The sequence below is a fragment of the Sus scrofa genome, chromosome 6 (genome assembly GCF_000003025.6).
Source record: "Sus scrofa isolate TJ Tabasco breed Duroc chromosome 6, Sscrofa11.1, whole genome shotgun sequence".
NCBI classification, from domain to species: Eukaryota; Metazoa; Chordata; class Mammalia; order Artiodactyla; family Suidae; genus Sus; species Sus scrofa.
In genome coordinates this window covers 84,114,372-84,129,569 of record NC_010448.4, presented here as the reverse complement: position 1 = coordinate 84,129,569, position 15,198 = coordinate 84,114,372, and the positions used below count along the sequence as shown (strand labels likewise).

Here is a 15,198-nt window from a genome sequence, read left to right as displayed (position 1 = left end):
CTGGAGCAATAGCTGTTCTTCTTTGAATAGAAAAAGAAGCCTTTTGGGGTTTCTGTGGCCAGCAGCGGCACCGTGCGTCCTGGTTGTGAAGAAAGTGGGGGTTCCCCCTGGCTTTCCCCTCCTCCAGCTACTAAAGACCTGTCCTGCTTCGGTCCTCAGCCCCAGCTCAGGTGACTAATGAGGATGGTGAAGGAAACTTTAGAGGACCCCCCCACACCGCCCCGGGACTCCTTCAAGCAGTTTCTCTCGTAGGAAGCGGGGCCAAAAAAGAAAAAAAAAAAAGAAGAAGCAGCTAACTCAACAAAACTGTCTGTTAGGGAGGAGCGGCCAGTTGGTGCCCCTGTAACGGAAACTGTTAGAACAACTTTGCACCCTCCTTAAAGGAAATAGATAATAAATCCTTCTCCGTTGGTGGATTTCTCATTTCTCAGGATTCCAAAGCCCTCTGTGGTTTCAGTTATCTGCCCTCCAAACGAAGCTAGGGTCTGTGTTAGCTTCTGGCCACAGCCCTGGCTGAGGGAGGGGTTTATCTTCCGCAGCAGCTAATAGGGTGGGAACAAAAGAACTGTTTGCTATCTCTCCAAGCAATGACAACTAGCCCACAGCAGTTCTGGGGGGCCAGAGACTGGATCTTTTGATTCTTTATTGCTCATTTTAGGTCCTGAGACCTAAACTTCCTCAGGTTTTGTTGCGTTTAAGGTGGATAAATCACATTTTCATCCTGGTGTGTTGGAGGAGAAGGGGTAAAATGGAGTTTAAAAGACTCTTCTCCCAGGTTTTATGGTGACATACCTTGTTCTCAAAAGCTCCAGAGGCATGTGAGTGAATCAGCAAAGCTGTGGGGCACACTGCTGACTGGGGCCTAAGGTTGTGGCTTGAATCTCTAGAAGTCTATGAGGCTCCAAGCAGCACTCTGTTTGCAGAAACAAAATTGAGAAATGAACTATCCTTCCTTTGTGAGAAAGACATGCATTCTTAAGGTTCCCTCTGTCCACATCAAGTTTCCTCAAAAATCTATTTGTAAAAAGGACAGGGGCCTCTTCTGACAAGTCAGAATGTTTTCTAAAGCTCAGCTGTCATCCTTCAGATCTTCAGCTCTACTTTCTTGCAATTTCTCCTTCCTTTCCTTCTCAACTACCCACCCCCTCCTCTTCCGCTCTGTTTCCTGTTTCATTTTCTGGCTCCTGCTCCGACTGGAAAACAAGGAAGCTGAATCTCTGCTCTGAAAGCTCTGGCTTATCAGAATGGAAGAAGACTAGGTGGGATGGGAGGGGGGTTCTGGGCCTCCAAGGCTGTGAGTAAGTAGTGGAGGAGGCAGCTCACTCCAGTCTGCGTTTAGAGTCTGCAGCTAAAATGGAGCCTGTATCTACACGGGGAACCAGCTGAGCGGCCAGCACTGTGGGAGAGCCAGGGAGGCAGAGATGTATCCCAGGGCTCCCAAATTATTCTCCACCACCCAGCCACTTATATTAAGAAGGAAATACCAAAGGAAAAAAAAAAAAAAAAAAGCAGCAGCAAATATCCTACACCACCAAGAAAAACTCTCATAATTCAAATTCCCAACTGAACAATGCAAGCGGTGCATTACTATTAGTAGGGTCCTAGAATGTAAGAGTTACATTTCTGTTTCTTGAACTTGCCTGGCTCTGATCTTGCTGTTTACCATGCTTGAAATGCTTCACTGCCAACCACCCCTTGGCCAGCCCACTACATTCAGGTCTTAGCTGAAAAGACCTGAACAAAGAGCTGATAAAGATGGGCTATTATAACTCTCTAAACAAAAAGTGGAGCAAATGATTTTCCCACTGAAGATGTGAAGGAAGTTTTGTAGTTCTCATGGAACACTTTACTTCCCTGGAGCAACTAGACAGTGCATTTCTCCGTAGCTGCCTTGCCTTGCTCTGTCACCACATCTGGATGTGGCCTTGGCCATCTCTCAGTAACTCAATTTCCAGACACTAAACTTTCCATGGCTCTAATCTGATGGGAAAGATGGCACAGCTAATCCTGATCTTGGCTTTGAGGCCACATCATTATGGGACAAAAATGACCATACTGGCCTCTGACTCTGTCAACTGTTAGCAGGCAGGACTAATGCCTTTGATGACAGGCAGCTGTGCCTTACCAGAACTTTATGGTACTTTTAGTGTGGATACTTTTTGTGGGCATTCGCTGGCAGTTTCCAAGGATGCTGGATGACGCATCCATCCTGAAACTAGAGGATGGCACCAATCAGGTCTTGGACGTTTACCAGAAGTCTCAGCCATGTATGTATCACTTGAGGATGGCCACCTGCAAAGCAAGTGAACGTTCCTGGGCCAGGGATTGAACTCGTGCCACAGCAGGGACCCAGGCCGCTGCAGCAACACCGGATCCTTAACTTGCTGCACCACAAGGGAACTCTGGTGTTTGCCTTTTAGTAGTTACAAAACCTTGACCCCACCGAGAGGTCTAGTGGGAAGGGCCTTAGCCACTTGGGGGTGGTAGTAGCTGCAAGGCAAAAGAGCCAATGAGGTTGAGAGTATTGTTTAGGCTGGACTTGGCTGCTCTCCAGCTATGAAAGAAGGTTAAGGTCATTTAGGGGGTGGGAAGGGAGGAGCCTGGGAAAAGAACTACTGGCCACACCCCTGGGTTCTCTACTGGCGAGGTTCTATTTACTTCTCAAAAGCAAATTACTCACAGCTCAGTGGCTAGCTGTTCTTTAGGCCTGTGGTAACTCCAGTCAGAAACTGGAGACCAGGCTGGGCTCCTCCTGCATTGCAGGAGAGCAGATGAAAGGAACCCAGGAAACCAAACTCCTAGGTAATGCTCCACACACAGCCCAGAAATGCACTTTCTAGACTAGAAATTGGAGTTTAAAGGAAACCCAGAGCAAAATAGCCATTAGCACTATTACCAAAATATGGATATGAAAAGCTTGCCATTTGGTTTTTTTCCAGAAGAGTCCTAGGGAGGCATCCTAGTTGACAAAGTTTAGCCAATTGTCTCTATTTCCCCCTCTCTCAATGGAGAAATACGAAGTGTTCATTCCTGTCCCTGACCATTATGAACAACCACACTTTGACAAACACTTGATTGAAATTCTTGGGACAGTTTTACTTCATGCTACACACAACAAAAAAAAAAATCTTGCCTGTGGTGCTCCACAGCTAGATTCAGTTACTTCTGGTTGTCCTCCACCCCAGGAAGGAGGTGGTGTGTGGTGTATTAGGAAAAGCATGGGACTTGGAGTCAAGGAGAACTTCGTGTGAGCTCAAACAAGCTGCTTACCTCAACTATAAAATGGGAGCCAGAATACCGACCTCACAGGCACGGGACTGCTGTGGAATTATTTGATGTACAATGTCTGGTAAAAAAGTAGGTACTCAAAAGAAAGCTATTGTTTCAAGTTTCATTTCTAAGTGTCCACAATAATAGCATTTCCTCTGTTACTGCTGCTGGTTTACTCCATGGTTTCCCTAAGGAAGGAGATGGAACAGAGAAGCCAGGCTGTGCTGTAGGTCAGGGATATAGCAGTGAACAAAATTAAGTTCTCCCTGTCCTCTGGGAACTTATGTTAATTATGGCAGAAAACAATAGGTATGTGTAATACTGTATTTTCTTTATAGTAACAGTGCTATAAAGAAAAATCAAGTAGAGAAGGGAAATAAAAGGGAAACAGATGATATCTGAGCAAAGACCTGAAGGAGATGAGGATCTGAGCCATGCAGTTATCTGGAAGAGTATTCTGGACAGAGGGAACAGTAAGTGCAAAGGTCTCAAGGTGGGAATAGCTGTTGAATGAACAATGAGAAAAGAGAGGGGACCAGGGTGGTAACAGCAGGATGGATAAGTGATGACCTCGTAGGTCATTATAAAGATCTGGACTGTTACTCAGAGGAAGGCTGAAACACTGAAAAAGATGTTGATCTTAGGGTTTTTGGTTTTTTTTTTTTGGTCTTTTTGCCTTTTCTGGGGCTGTTCCTGTGGCATATGGAGGTTCCCAAGCCAGGGTGTCTAATCAGAGTTGTAGCTGCTGGCCTACACCAGAGCCACAGCAACTCGGGATCCAAGCCACATCTGCAACCTACACCACAGCTCACGGCAACGCTGGATCTTTAACCCACTGAACAAGGCCAGGGATCGAACCAGCAACCTCATGGTTCCTAGTAGGATTCGTTAACCACACTGAGCCACGACAGGAACTTCTGATGTTAGGTTTTAAACTTTCTGGTTGCTATGTTGAGAATAAGCTCAAATACCGGGCAAAGCAGAAGCAGGGAGGCCAGTTTGGAAGATATTTTAAGAGTTCAAGATGTGATGGCGTCTTGAACTACAGTGGCAGTAGCTGGTCTGAGGATTACTTTTTGAAGAGTGTTAACAGACTGCAAGTGGAAAGTCAATGGTATTTTTAGCCAAGCGATGGAACTGCTGCTTACTGAGAAAACTATAGAAGCAGGTTTCTAGGGGAAGACAGGGTGTTTTAGCTCGAGTGTGTTCAAATTAAAACTTCCAGAGATGTCAAGAAGGCATCTGAATGCTCTAATCTGGAATCAGGGAAGAAAGCCAGTCCAGAAAAATAAATGGTTAAGTTAGAGGCTGCCTCCAGATAAATGTCTCATTGTTGAATATTTATAACAAAAACAGAGATTTTCCCTTTGCTAATTATTTCCAATTTTTTCCCCCCTAGATTATCATCCATTTCTTTGGCTGTTTAAACCCACTTTATTTCAAGAAGCTAATGAAGTTTTATGCCTAGAACTTCCTCTTGCAGGTGAAATATCTCAGAGCTTTTTTTTTTTATTATTATATGTGTTTATTTGTTGTTGTTGTTGTTGTTGCTATTTCTTGGGCCGCTCCCGCAGCATATGGAGGTTCCCAGGCTAGGGGTCGAATTGGAGCTGTAGCCACCAGCCTACGCCAGAGCCACAGCAACTCGGGATCCGAGCCGCGTCTGCAACCTACACCACAGCTCACGGCAACGCCGGATCATTAACCCACTGAGCAAGGGCAGGGACCAAACCCGCAACCTCATGGTTCCTAGTCGGATTCGTTAACCACTGCGCCACGACGGGAACTCCTCAGAGCTTTCTTAAATTCAGACTTACTTACACGGTAGAGGTGGAAGGTCAAGTGGAATATGGTGCAGAAATGACAGGGTCCAAGATGCCACCATTTAGGAAGAGAACATACCAAGGGAGATTTGCAAGAGCAGAACCTGCTCCCCCAAACCCTCAAAAGGTCAATCTTTTAAATAATTTGAAAACAATAAAAACCTCACAAACGTCTTACCAAGATTTAATGTACATTTATTCTTAACACGTGGAACATATAGTATAAAGATTTCATACTGAATAAATGATATTCATTAAGCCAAAAAAGGAAAAAAGGAGGAATTTACATCAAGTTTTTTAGCTACATTGTTTGAAATACAAATATGCAGATTTTATCACTGAAAAAATCTCAATTGTGTGTTTCTTCATCAGGAACTCAACTGAACCTAGAACTTTTTCACACCTCGATTAGAAAGAAAACAAAACAAAACAAAAACCCAGAAAAAAATAAACTATAAGTTGATTGGCTGCTGAGACAGCAAGGACTTTTTACAGAGACCTGTACAGCATCGCACCAAGAGGGGCGATGTCTGGCAAGAGATTAAATAGCTGTGTCTCGCTTTGTGCAGGTCACCAACTTGTTAACTCGTCATACTATAAAGGGGTAGCTGGGAGGGGGACCAAACTGTGGGGATCCAAGGGTATGTGCAATGTACAACGTCATATATATACACACGTGGCAGCACAGCCGCTGCAGCTAAAGGTTAAAACCAGTTCTAAGAGGTGATCTCAGGGTTATTCATACAATCAAGGAGGAGAGATAGAGGTCAGGGTGTTGTAGGTTCACACATGATACTTTGGGGGAAAAGCCTTTTTTTTTCTCCTCAACGTTTAACTAAAAACATTTTTAAAAACTACAGCTTGCTGCTGACCCAGCGTTTTCTCTTGTTTCCATGTGAGACATTATTATTACAGTATGTTTACAGTATCAGGTGTACAGTACAGTACATGAAAGGGTCTACACTCTACTGCACAGGCCTCTCCAGTGAACAGGGTCTGTCCACAATTCCGAACTTCTCGGCTCCTGCAAGATTGTGAATGTACAACGATAAACCACACACAGTTCAGCAGTCACCTTTTTTGTCCTTCAGGTTTTTTTTTTTTGTATTTTTTTTCCTTTTTTTTAACCATTAAAAACAGTTATGAAACGTGGCATCCCGTTGATGCAAGGACCGGGAAAGCCATTTTTATTTTTTGTTTTTTTTCCCCAAACTCACTGTAAACGACAGTAACTTTGGTTAAAATAAAAAAGTCTTCTATGTAGGCAGAGCTTTTGTCTTTTCAAATAGGGCAGGGTCCTGAGGGGAGTAAAGTGAGGACAGGGAATAAAAAGGTGGGGACCAGTGGGGGGCAGGGAGAAAAGAGAAATAGGACTTTTTTCCAAGGGAGAAGCTGGACAGCACAGGGTAAACTGGATTCTGAGGTGGTTTTGCATAAATAAAGGGCAACAGTCAGTTTCTAAGTTCTCCACACACGCACACACACACAGGGAGGGAGGTGTCCCACGGCTGTCATGACTGGCCAATCAAAAACAGTACATCACAAATGACTTGTGAAACCAATGAGTTCATCAACGGTGATACCGAGATGTCCAACAGCCGTGATTCATACAGCGTGAACTCCGAGTGGTTCTCGTCCACCTTGGCCAGGGCGAGCAGCGCACGGGCAGCCCGTCGCATCATGTCCACACTAGTTGGCTCAAAGGGTGGGTTCTGCATGTGGAGCAGGCTGGCCTGGCTCTGCTGGAACTGTGTGGCAGCAAGGCTGTCCTCTAGGAAGCCTAGGAGGTTGCCGATACTGCCCTTCTGCACTGCAATGGCACGGGCTGCCAGGCTGTCGCCCTGTGCCAGGTTGGCCAGCAGTACTACAGCCATCTCCCGGCACACAGGGTTCTTTCGGTCACTGAGGAAGCGCACCATGGTGCTATACAGCTTCTCCAGGCGGCTGAAGGGGGGAGTGGCCAGGATCAGGTCCACATTGTTGTCCTGGATGCTGAGTTTGCTGAGGGTTTCCAAGACCAGTCTCTGGGGGGAAAGGACGGCGTTGGGGCCCAGGGTGGAGAAGGGGTCCTGGGCTTCAGCTGAAGGGCAGACTGCCCAGTGTAGGAGTCCGTCCAGGACAGGCAGGCAAATGCTCTCAGGGTAGGGGGAGAGGTCCAATTGCCCCGAGATGTTGGCGAGTGTGACCAAGGTGTTTTCCCGAAGCATCTCCAAGCAGTCCCACCACCATTCCACTTTGTTGCAGCTCACCCCTTGGTCCTGCTCCTCCTCCTTCTCATAAGTTAGTGGTGCCTGCTTCCTTTCTGGGTGCTTGTGGTGCAGAAGGATCAACTTGCCCAGGATCAGCAACAGCCCTGGGTGTTTGGACATCTCAAAGTCGTTGCCTGGCACAAACGACAGGCTTCGGATGGTATTGGAGACACAGACACAGCGCTTGGCGAGGGAATCTTGCCAGTCCAGAAGGGTACACAGTGGGGTCTCATCTTTACTGTGGGGTTCATCCTCTAGGATCTTGATGTTCCGGTGGCTCTGTGCTGGGTTGATGCCGAATGGAAACTTGCTGCTTTCCTTGGTGGCCTCTACACTCTTAGCTCCCTCCTCTGTCAATGTGCTGGACCGGGTGGACAACATGTCATCCATAGTGGCTGTGATCCGTTTTTCTGGAGGGCCATCAGGCGGGGGACCCTCCTGCTCTGTTGTCCCTGGTGTACCCTCTACTGCTGTGACATACTTCCGGGTGACTGGTGGGCAGGGCACATGAGGCCGGGTAGGCAGAAGCTCTGTCTTGCTCTCAAAGTGGGTCTGGATATGCTCAGTGGTGTCCCCCCCACCAATCCGCCAGTGTAGCAGGCCGCTGTCAAACTCCTGCACGCGTCCAAGCTTATCTGAGCAGTCCACCACAAATGGGTCATTCTTCTGTACGATCTTCACTGGAAGCTTGTCAAACTTACTAATCAGTTTTTCCTCACTGTTCTCTGAGGCAGCCTTGTCCCTGCCCGAAAAGGCCATCTCCTCATCATTTTCAATTACTTCCTCCTCTTCTTCCTCCTCTAGTTTAGGACCTAGAAGGTCTTCTTCTTCCTCCCCCTCCACGGGAGCTGGACTAGATGCTTTACTGAATCTCCCAGGGTCCAGTAGTGTTCTCTGTCCTGGGTCACCCACCTCATACTCCTTTAAAATGCCAAAGATCTCAATCAGGCAACGTCGGAAATATTCCACAAGGAGTTCTAGCAATCCTGGGAGCTAAAAGAGAAAGAACAGGAAATACAGTAAGTGAGTAAAATGAGCTTAGACAATCTTTTTTTTTTTTTCTGCACTCGTGGCATATGTAAGTTCCCAGGCCACGGACTGAATCTAAGCCACAGCCATGGCAACGCCAGATCCCAGACCCACTGCGCCAGCCTGGGGATTGAACTCACACCTCCGAAGCTACCCGAGCCACTGCAGTCATATCCTTAACGCACTGCACCACAGAGGGAACTCCTGGATAAGGAGAGGAGTCAGGTCTTCTATCTAATCTTACCCCCTTTCCTTCTAGTTGAGATGTCTGTAACACTGGGAGAGTCAGAGTTCTCCTTTCCCAAAGGCTCTCCATGAAGCAAATCATTTCAACTCTTTCCTGCCTCTCACCAAGTTCTTCCTTCTGCCCAACCTACCCTCACATACGCCTGCATCCAGCATTATGGAAACACTGACCAACAACTCTGTACCCCACCCAGCTCTAGGCTCCTCTTTCCCAACCAATTTCTGCTTTTCTTCACCAGGCCCAGTTTCCCAGCCATTGGTTACTGCCACTCTCCTTCTTAGGATGCTCTCTACATCCCACTGCCAAGTGGAGCCCAAGGCCAGGCATGGTGGGATGACACCTTCCAAACACACTGCAGGATAGAGAGATGCTCATGTGCTCTCTTCCCCAAGCTCCCTGACACTGCAGGAGGCTAGACCTCTGTGCATCATGCAACATGATGAGTGGTGTGAGGCTTAGGCTCTCCAAACACTGTTCCAAGCTGGTGCTAGACAGACCCAAATTCCAGCTTAGATCCTGTACAGAGAAAACACTAATCTCTAGTCAGATTAGTCTCTTGAAGAGTATAGCAGAAAAGAAAAAATAGGGCTTCAGAATTAAAAAGATCTAGGTTTGAATTTTGGCTTTTCCAGGACCTATCTGTGTGATTTAAACTCTAATCTGTAGTTTTTCCACCTTTCCATTAAAAATGATAGAAATCCCTAAACTTTATAGGGTTGTTCTAAGTTCTAAATGGAGTATGTCAAGTGCCTGGCTTATGGAAATTAATCAATATCTGTTCCTTTTCTTTCTCATGGGAGGCAAGCTTTGGATTCAGAAAGACTCTGCTAACAGCTGGGTGAACCTGGGCAAAGATAAAACTCTGAGCCTATTTACTCATCTCTAAGTGGCCAAATCTGCCTCAGAAGGCTGTTGTGTAAGGATGACACAAAAGAAAATATGAAGAACCTAGCACAAAGCGAGGGCACAGTAATGGTTAACTATTAATAACAATGCCTCCTAGTCAACTCCTTGATAGACAGTTGGAAGGTACCTAGGATGATCAAATCAATCAACTGACAAATCAATAAAGGGTAGGATGGTGTAGCAGAAACTCTTCCCAGCTGGGAAACTCAAGGTGAGTATCCAATGGAGGGAAGACCTGGAACAATAACCTCTGCAAGAACATCACCTGCTCACCACCCTCCCAGCTCCCGCCCTTCTTTACACTTCCTATTCTGCATCTTAGAAAAAGGAGATCAACAAAGACCTCATGTACTTAGGGTGGATGAAGAAAGGGAAGGAGTTCCCGTTGTGGCACAGGGGTTAACAAATCATCCAACTAGGAACCATGAGGTTGTGGGTTCGATCCCTGGCCTTGCTTAGTGGGTTGAGGATCCAGCGTTGCCATGAGCTGTGGTGTAGGTTGCAGACGTGGCTCAGATCCCATGTTGCTGTGGCTCTGGCTTAGGCCAGCAGCTACAGCTCCGATTAGACCCCTAGCCTGGGAACCTCCATATGCCGCAGGAGCAACCCTAGAAAAGGCAAAAAGACAAAAAAAAAAAAAAGGGAAAATAAAGAAACTGCTCTGCTCACTGATATAGACCATAGGTTCTTCTTAGTAGCCTAGAAAAACATTGTGTCCTCATTGACATCAACAGAACCTACATTTCTTATCAATATCAAAACGTTCCTCCCAAATTTCCTTTGAGGTCAATCCTGACTGAACAGTAATTATCGCTGTTCTCAGTACTGGGGGCCCATGGCTGCTGGCAAAGTACTGGCTCGAAAGGTATCAGAGAACAAGTGGGAGGAGATCATGTTGACCAGGGATGGCTTAATTCCCTGGTCGCTTAGCACTGTCTTTGTCAAGAAGATCCTAGGCCTTCCCAATCTTCCCCAGGCACCTGTACTCACCTGACTGAGGTTGAAAGTCATGATGCTGTTGTCATCGTACAGCAGGATGTTAATGGTGTCTAATGCCCATGTGCTCTCTGCCAGCAGCCCAGACTTGAGGGACATCATCACCCGCCATGCCTCCGGGGTTCCTGAAATAAACCTCCACGTCGTCCATCCACCAAGCCCAGGTTGGCAGGGGCCCTCCCACCCCAGAGCTGGCTCATCAGTCAGGCTACTCTGAAGAGAACACATGGTGAGAGGCAGTTCCCATCTGGGAGATGACACACATCTGCCCCTCAGGGCTTCTAAGCTCTCTTAGGACATCACTGTGTGGCGATTCCTTTAGTAAAGCCTGATATCAGATGATTTCTTCCTTACCCAAAGTTCTTGGACTCTCTTTTAGTCAACACTGGACCTGCTTTTAACTCATCCAGAACATCGGGATGGAGAGAGAACAATGAACAAGATGCAAAGGGGCAGATTCAGCAACCCAATCAAGGAGGTCTCCTTACCGATGTCTTTCATTGTAAGCCGCCTCCTCTGCTTCAACACAGGCTGTGTGGCTTCAACAGAGCCAGGTGGGAAGGTGATATCCCGCCGAATCATAGGGGGCTGCACAGGGGCAGGTGCTATGTGCGAGGCAGGTACTGGAGGACCTGCCTTCTGCATCTTCATCCCAGAGTGCAGGAAGGGAGACTTGCTAGGAGAGGTTCGGTTCTCCATTGGCCGGGGCAGGGGAGCGGGGCTGGATACCTGAGGAATGTGATTCTGCATGCTTGGTGGGGGCTGGTAATTAGATGGCGGGGGCCTCGTCATGGGGGGCACCGGGGCAGAAGGACCATATGGGGGCTGGCGTGTGCCATGGGAAGGCCATGGGCCTTCATGGTTGGCCCTCTGATCCGTGTGCAGCATTTCATCTGTTCGGTTCACGCCATGATAGGCAGGGCCTTGGGGGGCAGAGCCCGTGCTCTGCCTGTTGGCGTAATTATAGGTCATGTCATTACGCCCCTGCCACATGGTGCCTTGTTGAGCAACCTCAGCCGATGCCTGTATGGGGCCGCCCATCATCTGCGGTGGCATGTTTTGCTGGGCATTGGAGCCAGGGGGTGCTGAGACACGGTCTCGGCCAAACTGGAATGGAAACTGGTTCTGGGGGCCGCCTGCTGGTCGGCGCTCAGTAGCAGCAGTGGCAGTGGCAGGATAGGCGTTGCCATACTGGTTGTACACATCTTGCTGAGGGGAAGGCTGAGCAGCTTGTTGCTGGCTGGCAGGCTGGGGCTGGGCTGGGGGCAACTGCTGCTGCTGGGGCTGCCCCTGACCCGTGCTGTATGGCACGCTGTACATCTCCCCTTCATGCCGCTTGGCAGGAGGGCCGTATGTGCCATCCATTGGCCGCTTGTAATTCTAAGATAGGGACAAGCAGAGGGGAAATTAATACTCTGAACCCGGGGATAGGAGACCTACAGCTGACAAGATGGCTACATCAGACACGTACTGGGCTTACTTCTGCCCCTCTGAGAGAGGAGGGGACACAGATTCCATGGGAACAAAAGAATCACCTTTACACGTTATCTTTTGAAATTGTTTCTGAAAGTAAGAACCATTCTTTGTTCCCTCTGTCTCTCCCTTGCTCTACGTAGAAAAACGTAGCAAAGTTTAAAAATCAAAATAAGGCCTGTTTCTAACACTTGCAGAGAACTAGAGACTGGATTAGACTCCAAACAGGGAGAAGATTGAGGGCTTGGCTCTTTAGACAAAAATGGCTATTTGGGAAGAAGAACACCAAACCATCTCAAGTTTTTGACCAAGGTTTTCTAACTGGCTCTCAGAGGAACCAGTGTCATCCCACCCACTACCTTTCTCACCTGCTGCTGCTGCTGATACATTGTGGTCTGCTGGCTGGGGAAGGGGCTGCCGGAAGGGGTGCCTTGAGTGGAGAACTGATTGCCATAGGAATCATGTCTGCAGGAAGGAGAGAAACAGAGGATCAGGGTGGGATGGCGAAAAGCCTTAGCCACAGCAGCACCAAGACCAAGCTTCACTCACCGTTGCTGCTGCTGCTGTTGCTGCTGCTGTGGGGGGTAACGGCTAGGAGAATACATCCCCGAGTCTGGGGTGGAAGGCATGAGATTCGGCTGTGGGGCTCCAGTGCCCATGTTTCCCTCGGGTCCTATTCCAGGCTCCGTCCTAAAGAAAAAGCAGAGAAGCAGGTTGAGTCCGTGCTAGCCGTGGGGTCTGGGGTGGGACTGGAGTGGGGGCCATGCTTACCTCACTCTGTCATAAGGACCTCCATAGGGATAGTGCTGCCGAGGTCCCATCGCCACATTTCCCAGCCCAGGGCCGGCAGCTCGACTGTAGGGGTCCCCCATCCCGCCGTTGGGGCCCTGCCCTGAGGACATGAAGGGATCACTCCCTGGAGCTGAGAGCAAAAGGGAAGACAGTGAGCAAAGTGGTTGTTCAGCAGGCCTAACAACCTATACTTTGCTTGCCCCAAAGGCCAAGGACCTCTCAGAGCTCAGGTTTGTTCCAACTATTTTTCTGACAGGATTGAAACAGAGATCTAAAGAGGCATGTAAAGGGGTGACACGGTGAAGAGCAGGAAATAAAAAAGGAGGATGAAGGAGGGGGTTAGGTCCAGAAGTGCCTCATCTCAGAGGATGGTTCAATAGGAACCTTGAACCACTCTCAAGATATCCCCCCATCCCCTGGCCCTGTCCTGAAGGACACAAGGCCAACTGCAGTTGGTCACCTTTCCTCATGCTGCCATAAGGATCCTTATTTGGCTCGTAGGACATGCGCCCCATCATGTCAGAGGTATTCATACTGGGCTGGTACCCAGGGTTTGGAGTCATGGAATTCCGCTTCTGGAATGTGGGGTCACTTCCATCAGGAAAGGCATCCTGGATCCCGACTGAATTGCTCCTGCTCAAGAGTGAGGAAAGCTCATTAGACCCCAAACGAAGCTATTACTCCAATAACGCGAGGCACATGGGTTCACTGGTCGGGAGACCAGGGACCCCCTGAGCTGCACAGGAGCTCATGCACTTCGGGCCCAGGATTCCCCAAAGCACCTGCCCCTGCTCCTGGCCTCACCTCATGCCTGGCAATGGGGGGATCTGGCTGTGTGGTGTGGATGCTGGAGTTGGTGGCTTCAGGTCTCCTCCTTCTGCCATGGAACTGCTGGTTGACTGAGGTGTCTGTGGCCCCTGCATTGACCCTGATCCCGCTGTGGACAGAGATGCAGGGTAAGCAGGAAAGCGTTTAACCCTCACAGAAACACACAAATGTCCCAGAATCTCTATGAAAAAGATTGTTATGAGGCTAGAGCTGTCTGTCACCCTTCTCAGCAGGGAATCTCAAGGCCAGTAATAAAGAAGAGAATCTGGGGCTTTACTGCTGCTTGCCACAATTCACATTTGGAGAGCAGGAGTGGTGTGGCGACGCCATCCACATGCTGGTGACTCCTTGAGTCTCTGTCAGCTTCCCTGACTACTCTTTACTTTCCCAAGGACCCTATCTAAGCTATTAAACCCTGTAATGCTGGTAGACAAACTCCCAGTCAGAGGCCCTGGAATGCTGAGTGGTGGTAGTGGTGGTGGGGGTGTCCATTTTGCCCCCAAACCCGCAGAGAGAACACTTTCAGAGCCTAGGAACTCCTATTCTCGAGCATCTAGCACAGTGTCACCCCTCAGGTTCCAACGTTCCTTTAAGCTGATGAACACAGAACTACCAGTAATTAATGTTTCCATTAGTTACCATTCCCAGCAGCAAATATCCCATTGCTTAGGCTCCCCAGCTGATGAGTCATCTCAGGCACTCATTACACCCTCAGAGGTCAATACCAGGGCACATGTGTTTACACCCACCTTCCAGGAGGCCTGGCCTTCTTCCCTCCCCATGCCTGTCCAGGCCCCATCCTTCTCTCAGAAAGGAGGGTGGGCAGAGGCATTCCTAGCAGAGAGTTCCATTCATAGTCCCTCCCCACCCCCTCCCTTTTCCATTCATTACCATCTCAGCCCCCTGGGGAATTCAGGACTCTAGTCTGAGCTGCATTATAAGGCGCTGACATCAGTGGGCCAAAGCTCCCAGATGGCCCTGCTTCACTGCTATTTGTTAGATTTCCAACTCCTCTAGTGTCCCTCCCACTCACTAGTTTACAAACATTTGGCATGATGCCAGGTGCACAATGAAAATTAAAACGTAAAGGCTGCTGCAGACTACCTCCCAAGGGAGTCGCCATTGCCTGGTCTTTGCTTTGCCAACATGCTGAACTCTGGTAGGCAGGGCAGAACACACATCCCTGGTGGCAGGCACAGGTGAATAAGAAGCCTGGACCCTTGAAAGGTGAGCCTTTGTGGGGCTACTCATCCAATCCTTACCAGGAGAGGGAGGTTGGATCTTGGGCTGGGACTTCTTGGAATCAGCAGCTGCAAAGATGTCTGGGGGAGGGTCTTCTCCCCGTTCTATCTTGCACTCAAAGGCATAGAGACACTGGATGTACTGCTTTTTCAAGGAGCTGGCAGCACTGCTTGAGGTGCCGACATTGAGGTTGGTTGCAAGTTCCCGCCATTTTTTGTTCTTGTTGACCTGTACAACCAACCAGGAGAGTTAGGGTACACCTTCCATCTGGTCTTCTTGCCCATAAACTCCACACCCCACCAAGCTATCAGGTATTCACCTTGTGAAACCACAGTTCTCAGTT

The 15,198-nt window shown here is 48.6% G+C and overlaps 1 protein-coding gene across 2 annotated transcripts in view; it reads right to left on the bottom strand.

Moving 5' to 3' along the window:
• Positions 5,268 to 15,198, bottom strand: part of ARID1A (AT-rich interaction domain 1A) — a 74,574-nt gene continuing 64,643 nt past the window's right edge. The window contains exons 12-20 of one of the 2 annotated variants that reach the window (XM_021095630.1): positions 14,876 to 15,083; positions 13,590 to 13,722; positions 13,246 to 13,421; positions 12,765 to 12,915; positions 12,543 to 12,683; positions 12,362 to 12,458; positions 11,009 to 11,900; positions 10,515 to 10,645; positions 5,268 to 8,335 (exon numbers count right to left, since the gene is read on the bottom strand). In XM_021095630.1, the coding sequence (XP_020951289.1) occupies positions 6,605 to 8,335; positions 10,515 to 10,645; positions 11,009 to 11,900; positions 12,362 to 12,458; positions 12,543 to 12,683; positions 12,765 to 12,915; positions 13,246 to 13,421; positions 13,590 to 13,722; positions 14,876 to 15,083 (3,660 nt within the window). In that variant the 3' untranslated portion in view covers positions 5,268 to 6,604. The remainder of the gene's footprint in view (positions 8,336 to 10,514; positions 10,646 to 11,008; positions 11,901 to 12,361; positions 12,459 to 12,542; positions 12,684 to 12,764; positions 12,916 to 13,245; positions 13,422 to 13,589; positions 13,723 to 14,875; positions 15,084 to 15,198) is intronic. The other variant, XM_021095631.1, reaches the window with a different exon arrangement.